Below are 20,708 nucleotides of genomic sequence, written 5' to 3'. Positions count from 1 at the left end.
AGTTACCGATCATAATAAGCTCACAAAAATCCAGGTCACATTTCCTTCCAAAAAAAAAAAAAGAAAACCACACACTCACACCAATATAAGATTGATTCTGTGGACAGAAAAGGAACGGAGCTGCTTAAAATTAGAAAAATTCACAGTGAAACACTATACAATTTAATTTTCCTAATTCTGAATTCCTCTGCTCCTTTGTACGACAAAGCCAATGTCAGAGATACCATCGCACCCTCTTTTGTTTCTGCTATCTCTGAGGTATGCTGCTCCCCTTCTCACACGCAGCAGGCACGGCGCATTCTTGAGCTCCTCGCTGAGATCTTGCCTCTCTTAGGTGCTGAGGGGTCGGGAACACATGTTGCAAGTTCTGAACGTGTAAGAATTCATTCATCTATTCATCGCTGACAGAGCTGTCTAAAGAAGCCCTTCCCTCTTCGTCATCCATGGCGGAAAAGGGGAAAAAAAAATAGAAAAGGAAAAGCAGCACCCAGCTGAGAATTTTGCAGCCTGTCCTGCAGTTTCTGTTTGCCTGTACCTTCACACAGACAACTCCAGCAAGGTCAAAAGAGGCTTTTTTCCCTTGCTGTACATTATCCACAGTCGCGTTTTAAAATAGGAGCTGTGTTGAAAAAGAAACGGCGCTAAGAGCTCCAGCTACACCAAACAGCCCTGGTATAAACAGAAACCTAGATACGTTCATCCCAATTGCTGAGCATCTCATGGAATCTTGGTGCTACGCCTGTCCTTCCTCTGGTAGAGAGGAAAAAAAGGAAATGCTGCAAATATCGCCGCAATGACCTACAATTTCTTAGCAGAAAGCTAAAGCAACAGATTTCATCGCCAGATAAAAGCTTCAGAAGAGCCTATTTATAGCTTCTGAATATAAACACTGTATTTAAAAGCAGCCCAACTTCTGCCTCTGCAGGATTTCAGCAGCGCACACCAGAAATCAAACTTCACCAAGAGCTGCGTTTATGGGGGGCTTTCAGCAAATGCACCCACAATGCGCCCAGAGCGACGGCTGCCGAGCATGGCTGGATGAAACGCTGCTGTTCCCACAGTTATGACAGCTGCAAACCAAAAACGTCTCCATAAAAGCACACAGGTTGCTGGTGCTTAACGGAGTAGATATTTACATGGAAATCTTTAGCTGATCTTCACGCTAAGTGACCGAGTCACATGAGCTAAACACATCATTGTAAAGTCAGCTGAAAGCAGATACAACTCAATCCCATTCACCAGGCTTTCTCTGATCCTCTGCAGAGCCAGTGTGGTCTTTTATTGTGAGCAGCTAATAAATCCTCATCTCGCCGATACCTCCTTCCATCTGCCGTTTGAAACAGGCGAATGCTGAATGAGGTCTGCGGAGCCTTTGTGAGCTCCCCAGCAGGGCAGGCAGCCACGCAGGGCTGAGCGGGAGCTCATTTGCATGGAGTGTACTGTATGGGATAAAAAGCTGCGCCGCAAACAACTCGGTGAGCCACTTGCTTTTAAAGGCACAGGATCTGCTTCTGCAAATCCAAGTGGGAAGCGCGGTGCCAGACACAAAGCTCCGCGTGCGAACTTGAGAACGTGGCATCAGGAAGAACAGCAGCAGAAAAACGCAGCTAAAGCCCTGTTGAAAAGCAGGCTGAAAGCTCAGGTGATCGCTTTTCTTGACTGCGGTAATATTTTTGAGGCTTCAGTGTTACTTCCTGCATTTTGGCATCAAATAAGCTTCTTCAGAAAATGAATCCTTGAACTACGACTGCGCTTAGCAGAAATCAGCATCCCAGAGAGTCTGTTTTCACCAAAAATCCCACAGAAATATTCAGGCATGTGCATTCACAGACATTTACACTCGTTTTGCTGTTTATGTTTTGTCTGTAATAAGTTTTATGAGTATTTATGGTAGGCCATTAGATTAGCTGGATCATTGATTTTCCTTCTTGACGGAGGCCACCTGCACTAAATAAAATATACTGGGAGGGGAATCAAGCAATCTGAACGATTACACTATACCTTTCACATGGTATTTTCTCCCCAAACCAACCATTAAATCAAACAATATAAGCCTGATAACACAATACATTTACAGTTCCATTATAGAGACATAACTATATCTAATATAAATAGGTTCCACTTATTTCTACAATGAAATTGGAAACATTCTGATTAGCACATAAATATCTAATCCTTCCTGGATTATTTACCTTCATACTCAGGCATTGCCAATGCTCAGAACGTCTTCACAAGTGACTGATAATTGATTGAGGCTGGCACGAGTCTCAAAATACCATGAGAATCATCTGTTCTCTTCCAAGATTCAGGCTTTCTTGGGGAGAACGCTTTTCAAGTTGGCTGCCTGCCACACTTACCCAGCTCCTGCGGCAGGGATCCCAATCAGAGCTGCTGTGAAGCAGGCATGGTTTCTTCCCCAGCTTCCTTCTCCCCTTCCCTTGCTCAGAGCAAACAATTCTGATTGAAATGGCGGATCAAAAACCTCCACAAAAAGATCCCAAATATGGTGACTACCTTTTGCTTCCCTCCTCTTTAACTATTAACAGTCATTCACTCTCCCCTTTTTCTTCCTTCTGTAAAAGGAAGAAAACCCACAAAAGTAATCGTGAAAGCAGGTGGGAGAGGATGTTAGGTGCCATCCTTTACCATTCATTTGAACACACGGAGAGATCTGCAGGTGTTTCCAATCAAAGATGAAAGCATATCTGTAGAAACGATTTCACGAAGAGAAGCATTGCTGCAGGATATTAAGGAAACCAAATACATAAAGTAGAACTTTATCAATTATTTGAGAAGTCATACAACAAACTTTGCCAACAGTTTGCAGATGCAGGCACAATTTATGAAGGGTCCAATATAATGTTTGCTTATTAGAAGAGAGGACTCACACAATCTACCAATCCTTTAAGAATTCAATGTCTACTTAGCACTTAACCTCACTCAAGGATAACAAAGAATTCATCTCCCTCTTTTGCCCACCTTTCTAAAGTTACAGGTAAACCATCTTTGACAAGCTCCTAACTCAACATTTCCTTCCTCTGCCACACTAACTGAGTTGTGGGGAAGATTTTGCTTTTCAAGCAGCAAGGAGAGAAGATGAAGAGTAAAAGTAGAGTACCAGGATCGTTTGGACATCATTAACCAATTCCAGAGCAGATCCTCCTTGTTACCCAATAAAATCTTAAGTAGGGCACAGCTGAAAAAAGACAAGTCCACGTAGAACAATTTACATTCTTTGAGAAACTGCATCCAACAGATGTACTTGTATTTCCCTGTTGTGCTCCAGGAAGGAAAGGCAGAGCTGTGCCAAGGGCTTCATTCTCAGCACTTTTCCAACTAATTAAGAAAAAAAAGTGCCAAAAAAAGAAAACCAACATACACACAACTATTTTCTACCACAGCCTGAAATGGATAGCACGTGACTTTCTGTATAAGCAGAAAATAAGCTTTTTTTTCCAGTGACCTTCTGTATAGAGCCCCAAATAAAAAGCATTTGGCTGCAGCATTCTCTGAAAAAGCTTTTCATTCTTGACTGGAAAACATTTTAAAAAATGGAAAGAGCCTTGACCTTCCAGTAAATGTGCCCCTGTAATGGTTAGCTTGATGAGTAGGGAAGGACAGCTTATCAAGTTTCCAATACCAGGTGAATTAAATGAAGCTATCGGCCATTTCCAAACAAACAGAAGGAGGCGATGCTTTGCACAACAGATACATTGTAGCATTTCTTGCCATTTAAAAAAAACAAACAAAAAAAAAGTTCAGGAGTGTGGCTAAAAGCCTTTGGACAAAGTCCTGAAGAATTGGACAAGAACTCTCAGAACAGAAAAATATGCTGAAGATGACAGAAAGCCACAAATAGCTGCAGGTATTCTGGGAAGGATTCTGCCTTAGCAGCTGATGGCAGGTGTCTGTCATAGACAAGTTAATGGGCTAACCCAGTACGAGTGTCCTAGGCCAGAGAAGCTGTGCGTGCCCCATCCCCAGAGCAAGAATATTAACTGCTGTTTTGGCAATCAGATCGTTACACTGTGCACCAAGACTTTAGTTTAAGTGAATTCAACAGCTGCACGCCTTAAACTCATAACTCCCAAGGTCTAAGCCCATTGGCTATTGACAGCTAACTCCGGTGACACATTAAGCCACTTGGGATATTTAAATCTTGCTACAGAAGCACCAAAAATCCTCCCAACACAACTTGGACCTTGTAATGCAGAGACGTGGAATGGAGGAAGTCAACAGCACATATCAAGAGGATCTAATGAAGATCATCTGCCACACAAAGTGCACCTCTGTTCAAAATTAGATCACACTAAGCACAGCTCTTTGGTTACCTATACATTACTTTTTATTTTATACTTTATCATCAAGAAACTTTTGAAAGAATAATTCCTTAAACTGCCATTTTGAGATTAAAGATTCACATTTTTCGTGATTTAAAACTCATTTTACTTGGTAAAATCTAAAAACAACCGGACATCAAGTAGTGGAAATCCTTAAAGATATAACATTTCCTTGCATAACACATTGCCTGCTGTGAAGAAAGAACACTTTCCAGAAGATTATCAGCTGACAATTTCAATAGAATCTCTCTTAAATCTTTGGCCACGTTTGTCTGTGCAACCAAAATGAGCCAAACGTTTGACTGTCAATCTGAAACCAACGTATTTGGGGGTTTTTATTTATTTCTTTTGATCAAGTTATGTTTATCTGGAGATTTATGAACGTATCCCTTTGAGACAACGTGACAGACCAAAACAAGGAAGGTTGATGAGGCAACTTTAAAAAAGAAAAAAAAAAAGAAAAAAGAAACTTGGCAGTCAACCAAAGGAAACTCGCCTGACAGCTTGTCTGAATTGCTCCTGGATTTCCTGCCTATTTACAAGAGGCAATTTGAGAAACTAAGACCTCTGGAGCAAAGCCCTGCATTAACAATGAACTGTAATAGGAAATCATTCTGAACCACAATAAACTCCGTTATGAGGCTTGGTTGTAGGAAGAAGAAATGAAGAAAAAAAACTGCCTAAAATCCCCGAGGTTTACACCATAATTATGCTTTTGCAGTGAATTTTCTGATTTCAGATTCTTAGGTTTAGATTCCTGTGCAAAACTGCCCCATCCCCCACTCGATCCACAGGGAAGGTGGCACCCACTCATCTGCCATACAAATGTAAATTTGCTGTCGACTAGGGTGCAGCAAATGGTTCACTCAGCTCCAGGCCAACTGTTCTCATCCTGAACCATAGACGGTATAGGCAGAAGAGACACCAGCTTCAGCAGAAGATCCTTGGCTAAAGCCCCCTGGAAAGCCAACCTCTTTGGAAAGGAATCTGCAACTAAACTTTAATATTTACATAAGATGTCATATTCACTACGTAAACATTCTCACTCTGGAGTTAAACTGGCATTAGAACAGAATGGAAACTAGCTGCTCTGATGTTACGTTTCAAATACGGTTCCTATTTTAAAAGGAAAAACTTCACGACTGGTGGAGAAGTTACTGCTGCAAACTGAAACACTAAGACATGGAATTCCTGTTTACTAAGTGTCCCAGTGGCACAGCCAAAGTCAGGGTTCCATTAATAGATTCTAACACAGCCCTTATGCTTTACAGATATGGACTTTAAAGGTATTCATCACTGATGTTAATCAGAGTATGAAAGAACCAAAGCTCAAGGACTCAACACCAACTCTTGTCCCATTTTCCCAGTAAAAGCTATTCACATTTACCGAAAAGTTTATAGAAACAGCAAAACTTGGAGTTTCAAGAATCCCACAGAAAAGACACAGTGAAGCCAGACAGCCCATCGTCTATTTAACCACACAAACTGGTCCTACAAAAGCTACAAAGTACGGATGGATCGCCCATCACGCACAAGGACACACAGAGAGCCCTTTGCAATGCAGGAGACTTCCTCCAGTGTCCTCCTCAGTCCACCCCATCCCTGCGAGAGAGGCTGACTTAGAGCCCTGCAGCATGTTTCTCAGAGGAAAAGTGTGACATCTATTTTTGAGTGCATATGAAAGCAACCTCTTTCCATAAAAGCAGGTAAAAAGTAATGCTTGGGTTTCATATTAAACTATGTATATTAAAATATGTATATCACACTTACTGCAAATTATGATTATGCTTTACTACAAATTCAATCCATGCTCACAATATTTTCCATGACATTACAACACCGCCATGCCCAGCAACCAGCACTTCATGAAAACAAATGTGCTTGGTTATGTATTTACAATCCACGCTGTTTAGGTTGTTCAGACATGACTGAATCACTCACACAACACCCAGCTCCAAAGCTGAAACCAAAGCTCACCAGTACAAAGTTAAAATATGATGTTCATTTATTGTTTGAATTGCCACCTAGGCTTTTGTCTCAAGAACTGACAGGAAATATCAACGTGTTAATTGAAACAAGTGGTATCTTTAGCATGTTTCCTTCTAAGAGCCAAAGAGCTTTCTTGAATTTTTCCAGCACCAGAACCTAAGGATTCCATTTTCAAGCTAAAAATGCAAACAAATGTTGCATGTTTACATCAATATGGATGTTCTCAGCAGTATCTTTCCACCAGATAACACCGTATTTGTTTTATGAACTCAAAAAAGAAATGGAAGTATGGCAACAGTTGCACAAAAGCACTGAAAAAACCTTTAAAGCTGTTTTTCCCTTCACAATTCAAGAGGCCAGAAAAATGAATCAAATTAGAAGCCTAGCTCCATGATGGAACGTTCTTAAAGATGAAGGAGAATGAGCTCGTGGATGTAGCAAGGCAAAGCTCAATACTCAAAGCTATCATAATTTAAAATTAGACATAATTATCCTTAACAAAACCAGGCACTGTGGAAAGGGGCTTTGGAACAGCTGCTCTTCTTCAATTTAAATGCTCATTTGTTTTACATTGACCTAGAAATCAGTATCCTCCCAACCAAAAGCCAATTAGATAATAGTCTCTCTTTCAAGCTTGTAGAATACTTTTTTTTTTTTTTTTTTTTTAATGTCTTAAATACTAAAAAGCAAAGAAACCAAGTGCAGCAAGTGCAGATAATGACAGAAGTTTGCTTTGCTTCAATACATACAACCAAATCTGAGGGTTCCTCTCCTCCCTGCTTTCTGACAGGTCATATTCACAGCCCAGGGAAACCCCTCATCACTTCCCTGCTGTAACCTTTCAAAGCAACCTCAGTGTGGGGCAACCACAGAATGCCGCAAAGAAAGACACACGGGAAGATCTTCCATTTGCTGCATCAGGTTCCTGGCATTCCCTCTACCAAACTGAGAGTAAGGTTGCATTACAAGAAATGTTTACAGAGCTGTCCTTCCAACATTGCCCAAAGTTAGGTCACTAACATCCATGTTTTTAGAGACAGAAGAGTGTGAAATTATTTCAAGTACTTCAGTATAAACAAGTTGCTTCTCAAGCAGCAGAATTAAGAACACCTGGTTTCCTGCAGACTCCATTTTGCCTTTTTATCTTGCTTCCTTCCAGATGCAAGGTCAGCTCTCCCACTTCACCTGCACCAATGGGGATAGCACATCCCCAGCTGACCAGAGGGCCATGAGCTCTGTGGCATTTGTGTCAGCCACTGCTGTCAAACCACAACAAACGACACCACAAAACTCAAAGAGAATGCACAGAGGTGGCTCCTACTCTGTTCCAATTCTTATGAAATTGCAATCACAATTATTTTTGACATTTCTTGCTCTCTTTAAGCCCGGCTAAAAACAGCCAGTGGCTTGGAAGTTACTAGGAATGAAAGAACAATTGTGTAAACTTTAGTTTCCACTGCTCAGTGTTTCTTGCAGTCATGACCATGCACACCATTGGCTTCAGGGAAATTTGTAAGCAATGCCAAAAGTGCACATTCACCCACAGATCTGTTCCAGCTCTAAAGAGACAAGATGATGCTGAGAGACAGTTTGATTACAATCAAATACAAAGCCATAACACTGCTCAGTCTTCTGAGTCTTGGCATCATCCCTAGAGGAAATTCTTTCTGTGAAAGCGGAGTCTTTTCTATACACATCAACAAAAGCAGCTTCTCAGAAAGCTGGTAACAAACTGAGTCTGACAGGATCCACAACAAAAATATGATGGCAAAAAAAATACATTAAAAAACAGAATTCAATTCTACCAACACATTAGGTCTTCATAGAAGAAGAAAACAGACAGTCACCACCAGCAATCCACAGTGATGGGCTGAAAAATCAGCTGCTAAGGCAAAAGGCTTAATATTGAAAGGCATCTTCTGGAACTGCCAACATCGTCAAGTAAAGAAAGCCTATATTGGCAGAATGATCTCATATCAGAATGCAAATCTTTACAGTCACAGATGGAATTTGCAGGAAGGAGACACTTTCCAAAAGAGGCAATAAAGCTGAAGAAGCCTCGTTCTCTTAAGGTTTCCATCTGAAGTCAATGAAGCAGAACACAACTGAACAGAAATGTAAGCTGAGATGGAATGATGCAACAATAGCAGCGTGGTTCTAAATAAACCACAAAGCTATCTGGCATCAGCATCAGTCTGTTGTAGAAGTCCACCCTGTTCTGTGCCACCCGGAGGAGCCTCGCTCCTGAACTCCCCACACTAGCAGCCCTTCTCAGCACTGCCTTTAATGCTCCCACTGCAACAAGAAGCAGAAGGGAAACGGCTAAAAAAAGCCCATTCCTGTCTGGCCAAGCAAGAGTTAAGGAGCAAGCAGATTATCCAGGAGGTTTCAGCAAAGCCCATATGATGTCAATCCCTGGCAAGATAATTATTTTAATCCTCTATCAACATTTCCAATTGAAGTACAAAAGTAGAAATAACATCAGTTGTTGAGATTGATATGGAAAATAACGTTCCAAACAAATCACTGCAGTCTCTGAGGAGAGTTCTTAGGTGCTTTGGGATGGTGTCTGTATGTGTTATATATATATATATATATATATATATATATATATATATATATATATATATATATATATATAATATTGCTTCTGCTGATACAAACTCCATTTCTAAAAAAGTCCCTCGGTGAAACAGCAAAACAGCCCGGATTCAGAACCAGTCATTCCATTGAATTTTAAAAAGTAGCTGTCAGAGGATGAATCACTACTGAATAGAACCATTTTGTGTCAAGAGAACAGTCATGCATATAAGATTATTCAGCATTTTTAACTGATGACCTAGAAATAAATATAAAACCACTGATGACAAACTTACTGTAAGAGCAGAATATAAACTGTGAGATCAGCACTGTCAGGGTTATCCGAATGACTTGGTAAGGCTGCTCTATTCACATATTGTTTACTTACCACCAAACGGGTGGTTACACTGCTAAGAACTGGGATTCAGGCAACTCCAGCACAAAGAGAACACCCACACGTCTGATTCCACAGATCTCTTCTGGATCTCCTTTTCTTCTTTTGTTTTTTAAGATCAGAACCGCCTTTGCCAGTTCTCAGCTACTGAAATTATTTTTAACAATAGGTTACACAGCACAATTAGTAGTTCACATTTCACTCCTGAATTGTTTTTAAAGCTGCGTCAACCTCCTTTAACCTGTGTGTAAACGCTCTGCTTTCCCTTTAACTATTCTTAACTCTCATTTGCAGGTGGGAAGGGGGAACACAGCATTTCCCAGTGCCTCTAACAGGAGATCCTTAACTAGGTTCCCTGGGGGATATAGAGATGCAGGTCTCTGCTGAAGTTCCTTGCTCCCCAAGAATGTGCTTTTTCTTCCTAAGTCAGGTTTCTTCCATGAAGTTGAATTAAACATCAGTGTGCAGTTTTATGTTTGTTTGTTTTTGTTTTGCTTTATAAGCTCTTCCTGCATGTATTTTAGCTGCTACTAAAGGTTGGCTTTTTGACTTACAATTTGAACTAGAACTGAGCACCGCTAAGACTAAAAACAACATTGCCAGTGTCCTGAGTCTACATACAAGTAACTGAAAACTCCCACTAATTTCATTCTACAGAGTCTGAGCCTTCTCAACATGCTGCAGTCAGCATCACTTACCCTGGTCCCCTAGTGGGTAATGCAGACCCCAGGTTACTGCTACTTAATTAGATCCAGCTGAGGTCAGAGGGTTCCCTAAACAAGCAGCAGCACTCAGCCACAATCCCAACACACTTAGCGTTTCTCATATTATTTTTATCTTTCTGAAGACTTCCCACTACTTTGGACTGAGGGATTCAGCAGAAAATAGCTGCTTCTAACAAAAAGGGTGAGCTCAATTATGCAGCTTGGATGAGATGGAGTTTAATAGACTTCATCCATTTTTGTTAGCACAAAATGGAGTTTAACCAACCTTTCACTACATGCTCCAGAATGTGAAATTGCAGTCACCTACTTTTAAACGTCATGAACTTCTAGGGAACTTTCCTGATGTGCAAAGAAAAACGAAGCTAAAAATTACCTTGATCTTCTCAACGCCTCACATTTAAGCTCTGGTGCCATTTTCTTTTTAAAACTAACCTAAATGTAACTGGTTTCCAGATCATCTTTAGCACAAAAAAGAGAATCATTATTAAATTTGCTAGAGTGTCTTCTTGGAATGAAGTTGGTATTTAAATGAACTGCTTTGCTTGTAGATGTTACCTGATATTCCTACATATTCACACCAGCCATGAGGTCTAATCTTCCTCCTATACTCCATGTCTGGTATAAGTCAAATATTTCTCAGTCTGCAAAAACTCCAGCACGGTATGTAAACTGCAGCAAGAAAATAAATATGTCAGCAGACGAATCACTGAATAGAAAACAAGACATCGCTGTCAAGTACACCATTTTAAACAGCTGCCTCTTCAGACAGGATTGATGCTGATGCCTAATCAATACAACCTGACAGTGCTGGTGTGGTACTTCTCCTCTCAGTTCAGACACACCTGCTTGCACACACCAGTACAAACTGTTTCTTTTAAGAACATTCAGTTTATATTGCTAAACTTCTTTCATTATTTCATTGGCCTGTTTTGTTCTGAAAGGATACATCGCTGCTTTTAAAGGACATCTTATATGTGTTTTCAACTCAGAACACTAACTTGATGTTTTGAAAACCACATTTTTTGAGTGAATTAAAGCAAAACAACAAAATTGCCCTAAAACAGCCAGTTACATAATTTTATATTGCAAACTGTCATTTGAGCAGAATCAAAGAGCTTATGGGTCAAAAGCTCACGATTCAGAACGCTGTTCATTTATAGCAAGGAGATACTACAGAAATAGATGTTGTATGAGACCCAGTTACCGTGGGATAAAAAAAGCTAGATGCAAATGTTAAGCAAAACTGTGATACAAGATGCAACGCTATAGCTTTTACCTGAACATTTCCAGTTTAGTTGATGACAGCACAAAGAAGTTAGAGTGGAAAAGCATTAAGGAGGTCACAGAAGAAGTTTTAGCTTGTGCAGAAAGCACTCTGAAATCACAGCTCTTCTAGTTACTCTTGCATGGAGAGAACGGATTTTCTCTGTGGGGAGTTTTGCTCCTGCCCTCTGGAGACAGGGGAAAGAACAGGAAAAACAAAACCAAGAACTCCTAGAACACAGTAGGAGCACGAGAACCAAAGGACCCCAGAAGAGGCAGGAGTCTTACATGGGATCTAACTCACACCACAGACAGCACTGTATGCAAAGCTGCAAACAGGCAGCCAAGGCCGACAGCGCTGATGACATGAGAGCACTCACAAACATCCGACCTTTGTCTTCAACCTTTGGATTCTTGACACAGCACTAAACACACCATGCACTTTCCTTGGCAATGCTCATCAAGTAAATTAAATCAATTATCAATATTTGGAAAATTTAAGATGTAAATTTTCCAGAAGCAGCTCTGCAGTGAACAATTTGCTACAAACAGGTAACGGCGCCTCTACTAGAAGGCAATGAGAAACCTCTGGTGTGCGCTGCAACCACATCTGTGCAAACAAATCTTCTAGCGCTGCTCTTTGTTAAAGGTACCCAAATCCTTTGGAGCTGAGCCCATCTTAGGCTTCAAGTTGCACATTTTATTTACAATCCAAGGCAGAGAATTTTAATGTCAAGTTTCACACAATGATTTATTTTCATGGACAAATTATGCAACTCTGCAACAGGAGTTCACCATCTAACTACTTTTTACTGCTGCTGTACCGCATCCCCACATTACAATAATGAAGTTCAGACATTCATATCTTCAAGTGGGGCTCTGCGGCTTCGAGCAGCTGAAGAACAAATGCTGCCATTAACCCAGACCTCACCCCTCAAACAGGCACCAAATATATTAACGATGTTACTCAACCATGAGGTCATTGTGAGAATGCGCCAGTCTCAGTGGATTCCATTACAAAGCAAAACTGGGGGATTTTAATAGGATATTATTTAAGATACAAAATTAAAATCTCTCATTAAGTTATCTTCTCAGCCCATTTAATTTACCGGGCTCAAGAATTTTTTAAAGGTTATTTTAGGTTAATTACATTTTACATTCCTTTATGAGAGATCTGGAACTCAGTACTTCTTTCAATCCTCTGTTATAAACATTTTCCCCTTGCTGGTAACTTCAAGTTCAGGCTGGAACACATTTCTGCATACCAGCAATGCCGTCTCAACACGACACCATTTTACATTAATGATGTACACAGAATCCCTTTATATTTTTACCCCAAATGGAAACTCGGTCTCTGCAATAAATAACAAAAGAATCACCTCTATCAGTCATTCCACATTATTTGCTGGTCATGCAGCCCAGGTAAATTACTTTGTAATTACTTATTTGGACCAAATGATTTAACCTCCATGTATCCTAGGTTATCAAAGTTCAGGTATCAGAGTTGTTGCATAAGTCTCAGGCTTCAGGGCTCTGCTCCAGTTACAAGGATTGATCCTCTTGGGCAGGATTCTGAGCTACTGCTGGGCAGAGGAACCACCACACTCCACGTTCCTCAAAGCAGTAAGATGAGCCATCGCTGTGCTTCTGGAGCTGTAACTGTTTGCCTGGGAAGATACACGGCATGCTTTGGAGAAACCAAAATACATCAGAGTAAGACACACCAAACAAAACAAGTTGCTCCTACTTCCTACACCATTTCCAAAGCTGCTTTTTATGTTGGTGTTGTTTTAAGCTAAGGACTAAGGGAGTTTTTAATCGGCATCTTAATGCTCAAAACCATTTGCATTATTGGAACAAAGAGGTTTGAAAATTAGACTACCAAACTATTCCATGCTTAAAGACAGACCCTCGTATCCCCTACCACATCCCAACAAACAGTTACCAGATAGAAGAGGTGGTCACATTAAACCCTTAATGCTGACAGCTCACTGACGCTGCCTTTCCATAGCAATACCTACAGAAAACAAACAAAAAATCACCTAAATATACAAAACTACTTCAGAATATTCTAAATTTAAGAAGAGATTTTTGCTGCTTGGTCTGAATAACTCCCAGTATTTTGCCTCAGGTCCCCCAGACCTCTGCAAGCAACAAAGCTCATTTTCCACGCACACTACAGCAGTTTCTCACTTCACACCCACAATAGCGCTGCTGTCAGGAGCGGAACTGACTGCGTGTGCCAAAAATCAATTCAACATATTCATAGACAAAAAGTAACACACGGCATCTGAAGATAATGAGAACTGCAATCATTCAAACTGACAGTCCAGCGCCTCACAATTATCACAAGGCAAGTTATATGAATTCATATTTCCTATGACGACAAGCCTCAGGTTACACAGAAGAGCATTCACATTTTTCTTTCGAGTCTGAAAATCTCTTTGGAGCCAATGAATCCACTCCAAAATGAAACCCACTTCACTGAAATGAGTAAGAAATCTGAAAGCTGACCTGAAAAGGCTGAAGGTTCTGCACAGCGAGATGTATGCACTATACAGGAAGCATAACTTCGGTTCAGAACTTGCCACAATTACTTGCTGGGCTTTACTCAGACACACATGAATTATTTAGAATGACACTTACTGGTGAAAAACCTATCAGGACTATCAGTTGAATGCCACCATGAAGCACATAGTCCTGAATGTGCCATGAAAATATGCAGAATTAGAGCATATGAACTTTAGTTTTCCCACCAGGGATTCCTTATAGCTGTGACAAAGGTAAATCCCTGCAAGCACTCTAAACACTGCCCAGTGCTCCGAATTCTTAATATGCTCAATACTTAATATGCATATGCAATTTGCTTATGGTATGGTTTACCCCTCTGCAAAGTCCTCGTTATCCACTGCTCTGAATTATCAGATCCATTCTTTGAGTCTCATCATTCAGTTCATGACAACACATTCAACCCCCTCCCTGGCTGGAACTTCCTCCCCACCTCTCCCTCAAATCTAGGCCCTTCAAGCCAACAAACAAGCTCAGATGTTGCTTTAGTTTTTCAAGCAACTCTTACCTTCTGTCTTACCTAATTACAGCTGCACCTTCCAAAACATACAGAACTTACAAAGACTCAGTCAGACACTTCATAGTGTAAGCAAATGCAAATTTGTCATTAGTTTGCATAAACTTAGACTTAACATGACCTTAATTTGGAAACCCACTTACTTCCAGTCTCACATTATTACATTTTCCCCCTCAAACACTATTTTAAAATGCAATTTCTGTGACTTAATGCAGTAAAAGAATCCCATCCGTTCATATAACCTATATTCTGCTGTCTTCCAACAATATAAAACTTAAATCCCTCGTTTACAGTCAAGTAATGAAAGTTCTTCACTCTCTCAAACAACTACACGGTTGTCATGAGCTACAAACATGAATGACTGTTTTTCATTCACAGTTTTCAAGCGTGTTCTGCAGGAATTGTCCTTAAGACAGGATTTTTGAAGCAGCATAAAAGGGCAGAAGTTCACGTCACATCGCACTGTGTCAGGAGTTTTCAATTGCTACCTTTTAAGTGATGTTGCAGCTAACAGTAGCTACAGTGCACTGGAGAACAGCTTTTGCCCTTCTTTAGGTAGCAGTGATGTCACTTTCTGTTGAAAAAATGCAACTCACTGTGATGAGATGAAACCTCCAGTACTGCAGCACCACCTAGCAGCTCACAGACCAAAACACAGTCTGGCAATGCAGATTCTAACCCCCAAAATAGGCAAGAAACAATGACATATAATTACAAAATAAAAACCCCGTCTTGTTCTTACCTGCCCCAAACACCAAATTCCTATTAACAAAAAAACAACTCCTCAAGCTGTGGTATTTTGAAATACAAAACTAATTCATAGTCCAGCCAACTAAAAGCAGATTACTAGCAAGTAGTTACTGCTGAAAAGAATCCCATGAATAATATCTTGTGCTGCAGTATCACCAACACTTACTTGTGCCAAAGAACATTTTAGCAATAGTTTCTTAAATCTCGGGGTTTGATTTCTTCTATTTGCCACGTGCCCACCAGCAGATGGCAGAACAGGACCAAAAAACCCTCACCAGGCCTTACAGGTATTAGCAATTGGTTTCATAGTCTTAAAGTGAATGTAACGGGGATTATCTAAAACATCTTAAACAGAGGAGCAAAGAAATCTAGAATATCAACAGTGAACATTCTCTCCTACATCTACTGGGTTCACCTCAGTTTGGACATCAACATTAACATGCTACAGGGGGATCTCCCAGTTACCTCACTTCCAGCAGACCTCCTCACTGCCCTGAGGACTATTTGGCCCTTTCCGAATCCACACAGCCTTGAGTAGGTGAGCGTTCAGAACAGACACAGCTGAGTGGGGAGCATCACAGGCTCAGAGTAATTCAACACAGGAAGTTCTTCAGAGTTAACATCAAGTCCTTGCATGTGAGACACGCTGTCCTCCAGATTACTATTCAAAATCTGAGGCTTTTATTTTGACAAACTACTCCTTTTGGAATGAGATGGGGAAAGGCAAAACGATGCGCTCTACAACAGCACGGAAAACTCTATCATTTCGTTGATCAGTTTTCTAGTTCAAGGGCTAACGGGAACTTCAGTTGTGTGCAGGGAGCAGTTCAGAAAACCACAGTTAGGAAGGAGAGGAGAAAAAGGCTCAAAATTTTTCATGAAAGTATCATATTTTCCAACAACAGGCTTCTCTCAAGTGTTTTCTCATCACCACAGTTGGCAAAAGTAACACGTGTGGTTTCTTATTCTTGGAACATCTGTAATTTTTCCAAGCACTGGACTGTGAGCAATGCATGAAAGATGTCCCTTCCAACTCAGGATATTCTGTGATTCCATGACTGTAATTCATGGTAACACACTGTCAGATGTTTCCTTCACAAAAAGCTGCAGACAGTGCTTGAGCTGCTTTAAGTTGTTGTTGGTAGGCAGGGGGGCAGAAACCACACTTAAAAAATGCCTTTCTCACCACAAATGTCAATATATATTTGACATCAGCATGGTGCATCAGCTGAGCAGTATATCCAGTGGTGACGCATTGGAACAGGTTGCCCAGAGAGGTTGTGGATGTCCAATCCCTGGAGGCATTCAAGGCCAGGCTGGATGTGGCTCTGGGCAGCCTGGTCTGGTGGTTGGTGACCCTGCACATTGCAGGGGGGTTGAAATCTCATGATCGTTATGGTCCTTTTCAAGCCAGGCCATTCCATGAATCTATGATCTTCAGCAATATAAAGGAAGGGAAAATCATCCTCTCTCCATCCACACACACACACACATTCTGGAATATTAATAACATATGGCACTGAAATAAAGTGCTTCTGGCCAAAGTTATTCATTGAGTTTTATCAAAATAAGTGTTAGCAATAAAGACCCTCCCAATCTGCCCCCTCTAAAACAATCATAGTACTGCCCTCTCAAATTTGATCTTTTCTAAAATTAATAGATCTTGAGGCTTTTTATGCCTTTCTTCATAAGAGAATGCACTTTATTTCCAGTGATTCTCATCAGTCAGCTTAAACATAGTCCAAGTTCTAACTCTTAGGATACAATATCTTCAAGCCGAAATTTCAGACAAATGAGTACCCAAACTATTTCCACGTTATCTCTTTCACACACACACACACACACACACACACACACACACACACACACACACACTTCCCCTCCCATCACCATTCTCCCTGTAGTTTTTACTGCATCTGGGTGTTGAGATCAGAAAATGCCCAGGAATTCTCTCCCTCCCCCCATTTACTTCCTTGGATATCTTAGGGATTTAGGAGTCATAAATATGGAATAAAAATCATAGGATGTTCCCTACCAGATGTCATTCTACTACAATGAGAGCCATCTGTCTTACAGCTGATGATGAGCTTTGAAGGTCATCCTCCAAAATCCTCACATACGTAGAAGGACCAGAGATACATTCATCATCTATCACTCCACAACACCAGTGCTCAGCATTCGGTCTCTGCTGGTTTCCTTCTTCAATCAAGAGCCTAATGACAGCTGCTATACAGACACGTTGATCCAGACCATCACACATGCAAAGAGCTGGAAGATGCTAACAATAAATTGCATTTACAAAATTTAGCATGTCAAAATGTGATTTCCAGTTCTTGAGCTGTTGCTAATAATAATCCAGCTATCAGTCTTATTGATGAAGTTGCAAACTATTTCCATAGTAACTATCTTTAGTTCATTGTTCCACTTTGCAAATACTTCAAATTGCCTTTTTCTCCAATTTAAGCACAGCAAACAATCTGTAGGATTATTAGTGGTTAGAAGAAAAAAAACAAACAACGCTACTGAGTGCCAGCAAAGCAATTTAGTAGAGGAAAATACACTGATATCTACAGAACTATCAAGTGGGAACATAATGCACATGGCTTTGAGCACTATGCAGTCCCAGTGCCACACTCCTAGTTTCAATCCAGCTACTTACCTATTGTATTAGTAACAAATAATAGCAGAATTAAATGCTCTAACAATCAAGGCTTGCACATTAAAACGATACCCTGCATTAGTGAACCTATTCATCTCCTAATAGAGCTATTCTTCTAAGAAGATTAATTATACTGGCAAAGAACCTTTTGCTGTTCTAATTTGTGAAACATACTCCAATACCACAAGCATATTAAAAGAGCTACAAACATACAACCAGCACAAGATCCCAGGACATGCTGCATTTAATTAGGTGTTCATCTTATGATGAGCTCTTTAGACATTGCTTCAGAAGCCCATTTCATACACAAAAAATAATTCTAGGCTTAATTAACTACAAGTGTAATTAACATATAGCCCACCATAAGCTACACAGAGGTAGGAAAACAGCCACATACTTCAGTTCCTAGCAATAACACAGAGGAACAAACACTGGATTTATAGCTGAATGTGTCTGCTTTAATTAGATAGATGATGATTTTAAAATAAATTATGGACACTGCATGTCATAGCAGAGCATTTGATAGACAGCACAAACTCTGCCACGGCAAACTGAGAATACATCTTATTAATATGCAGCATTCGCATGCAAGCACATCTGCAGCTCACTGAATTGTGCAGAGCTGTTAGACAACAACGTACCACTCCAAATTATATACATGAGAACAGCACTTTGTATTAAAGAACATCTATTTTCATTAACTTAAGCTATAAAGCTCCAAGGCATTTGCCTATTTGCCTAGAGAATAAGTCTGTTTTAATGTGTTCCTTTTTTCACCCTTAAGTCCCTACCAGAGAAATACATTGATGTTCATGTGATAATTTGTGTCTTCTACTCATACAGTGAAATAATGCACACTGCTAAGAAATGACTTGAGGCAAAGACTGATAGAAGAGTTTCTATGGACGGGCACCAAACTAAAACACAGTACAATCGAATCACTACAGTAGCTCATCTAAAAACACTAAGACTGCTAACATGTCACTGTAAAAGCAAGATTAGTTCTAAGCAACACAAATGTGTGGCTTTTTGAATTTTAAAGACTTAAATTTCTTTTCAAACCCACAGTGCTATCAAACTGCCTAGGATTCCCCCCAGATGTTTGAAGGGTAACAGTCTAAGGGCTAAATGTGAGGTACAACCTTTTACTTAAGGGATCATTGCTTCCCAACAGTCTTACAGCATAGGAGACAGTTACCAAGTTACTCACATGGCCCTAGAAGGCAGTGCAACTGACAGACCATTTCTTCATTTCAGTAATGCTTGTTATACAGACAAGGCATGGAAATTCAACCAAAAAAAGCTTCTAGCCTTGCTTTACATTGACCATTTATCAACCCTTATGTTTCATATATGACTGTTCACAAGCAGCTGATAGATGTCTTTTCCTACTCTTACACTTATCTTCTCACACTTCAGAATGTAAAATAATTAGAGGAAATAAGGAATATTACAGCTATAACCAGTTGAATTTCTTTCCCACACAGAATACTCTTTTCTTAGAGAACGCTAATAGTTCAGATGTAGCTTTCTTCTACGTTCTTCATTTCCATCAAAAGCTTTTGACAGAAACCATGCAGCAAAGTAGATGCCAGCTCCAGATCCCCAGTTCCATGGACAGTTATCCCTTCCAGCTTCAGCCCCATAGCTGCTCTCCAGGGAGATAAACCAACCAAGGGAGCTACTCAGAAAGCTGTTTCCAAATTAAAGTTGTTTTAAATGGTCAGGTTCTCGTGCTCCCATCTCTCTTTCAGACAGTTTAAGAAGCATCAGGAAGGAGATTCCTCAAAAAGAAGTTACTCCTCACACATACATTTTTTCCCTTTTCAGAATAACAAGGTGAATACATTCTCCTTCTAATTCACCTCCAACACAAAAAAGTGTACATACACATGAGTAAAATAGTACACTGAGTGAAAGGGAGTAAAGAGAGGGAAGTAAATAAACCAAAGCACGAGATCACACTGCTTTTGATTTACAGCACAAAATCATCAAGTCCATGCAGAGTTACTCACCAAACCAGCAGTAAGCGAAGGAGCAGACTGTCCCAGAGACTGGTTTCTCATGCGGACCAGGTTTGAGGTGTCTCCAGGTGGCTGCCAGATCGTCTGTCCCACTCCACTGTGGATGCTATTCGATAAGGGAAGCAGCTGCTTTCCTTTAGAAACAAAAGCAAAATACCATCAACTTGTTCACAATAAAGTTTCCAATTTCATAATACAATGCTCAGGGACATGATTTAGCAGAGGGATGTCAGTTAGGGTAGTATGGTTAGGCTGTGGTTGGACATGATGATCTTTAAGATCTTTTCCAACCTGAGCAACTTTATGATTCTACTGCTGAAAGCAAATACTGCATGTGGCAAACAATTAGTAAATAGAAAATGGATATGAAGCTTCAATAAGCTAGAAGCTGTAAAAGAACATTTCCTATGAGTTCATTACCCTTGCTAACTTTTTTTAATAGCTTACTATCATTGTGAGGTAATGGTCAAATTCAAAGCCTTTTAGAAACGGACTTCTCTCATTTTATGCTGTTTATACTTTGCACAGCTTAAAAAGGAAACATCACTTGCTGCCAATTGAACATTTTGTTGCCCTATAGAGAAAAAATGCTCACGTTGCAAAGTCCTTTAAAGATAATGTTAAAATTCTTCAGAAAATATATTCACAATTTAAAATACTACCTCTCCCAAATAACCAAGCCAATCCTGCTTTCCCCACCGCTGCAACGTTCAGCTGTTTACGTAAGAGTATATATTTAATCGTTGTTTCATTTTGAATTAGGGATCAATATTTTCTAACAGAAAATTCACTGGTCAGCAATGCTGTACCATCCCAAAAGCAAAACATTCTGTCACTTTCCCAAGCCTCCTTTACATCTGATTAATGTGGATGCTTCTCTCCCATGCTGTGCACGCAAC

At 40.2% G+C, this 20,708-nt stretch overlaps 1 protein-coding gene across 2 annotated transcripts in view; it reads right to left on the bottom strand.

Moving 5' to 3' along the window:
• The window catches only part of MAST2 (microtubule associated serine/threonine kinase 2), a 151,928-nt gene that overhangs the window by 114,654 nt on the left and 16,566 nt on the right, over positions 1 to 20,708 (bottom strand). The window contains exon 3 of one of the 2 annotated variants that reach the window (XM_072343106.1): positions 19,801 to 19,943. In XM_072343106.1, the coding sequence (XP_072199207.1) occupies positions 19,801 to 19,943 (143 nt within the window). Of the gene's footprint in view, positions 1 to 232; positions 1,356 to 19,800; positions 19,944 to 20,708 lie in introns of those variants that run through there. The other variant, XM_072343107.1, reaches the window with a different exon arrangement.

The sequence above is a fragment of the Excalfactoria chinensis genome, chromosome 8, assembly GCF_039878825.1.
Source record: "Excalfactoria chinensis isolate bCotChi1 chromosome 8, bCotChi1.hap2, whole genome shotgun sequence".
NCBI classification, from domain to species: Eukaryota; Metazoa; Chordata; class Aves; order Galliformes; family Phasianidae; genus Excalfactoria; species Excalfactoria chinensis.
Note: the sequence above shows the minus strand (reverse complement) of the source record. Positions and strands in the feature narration are given on the sequence as shown.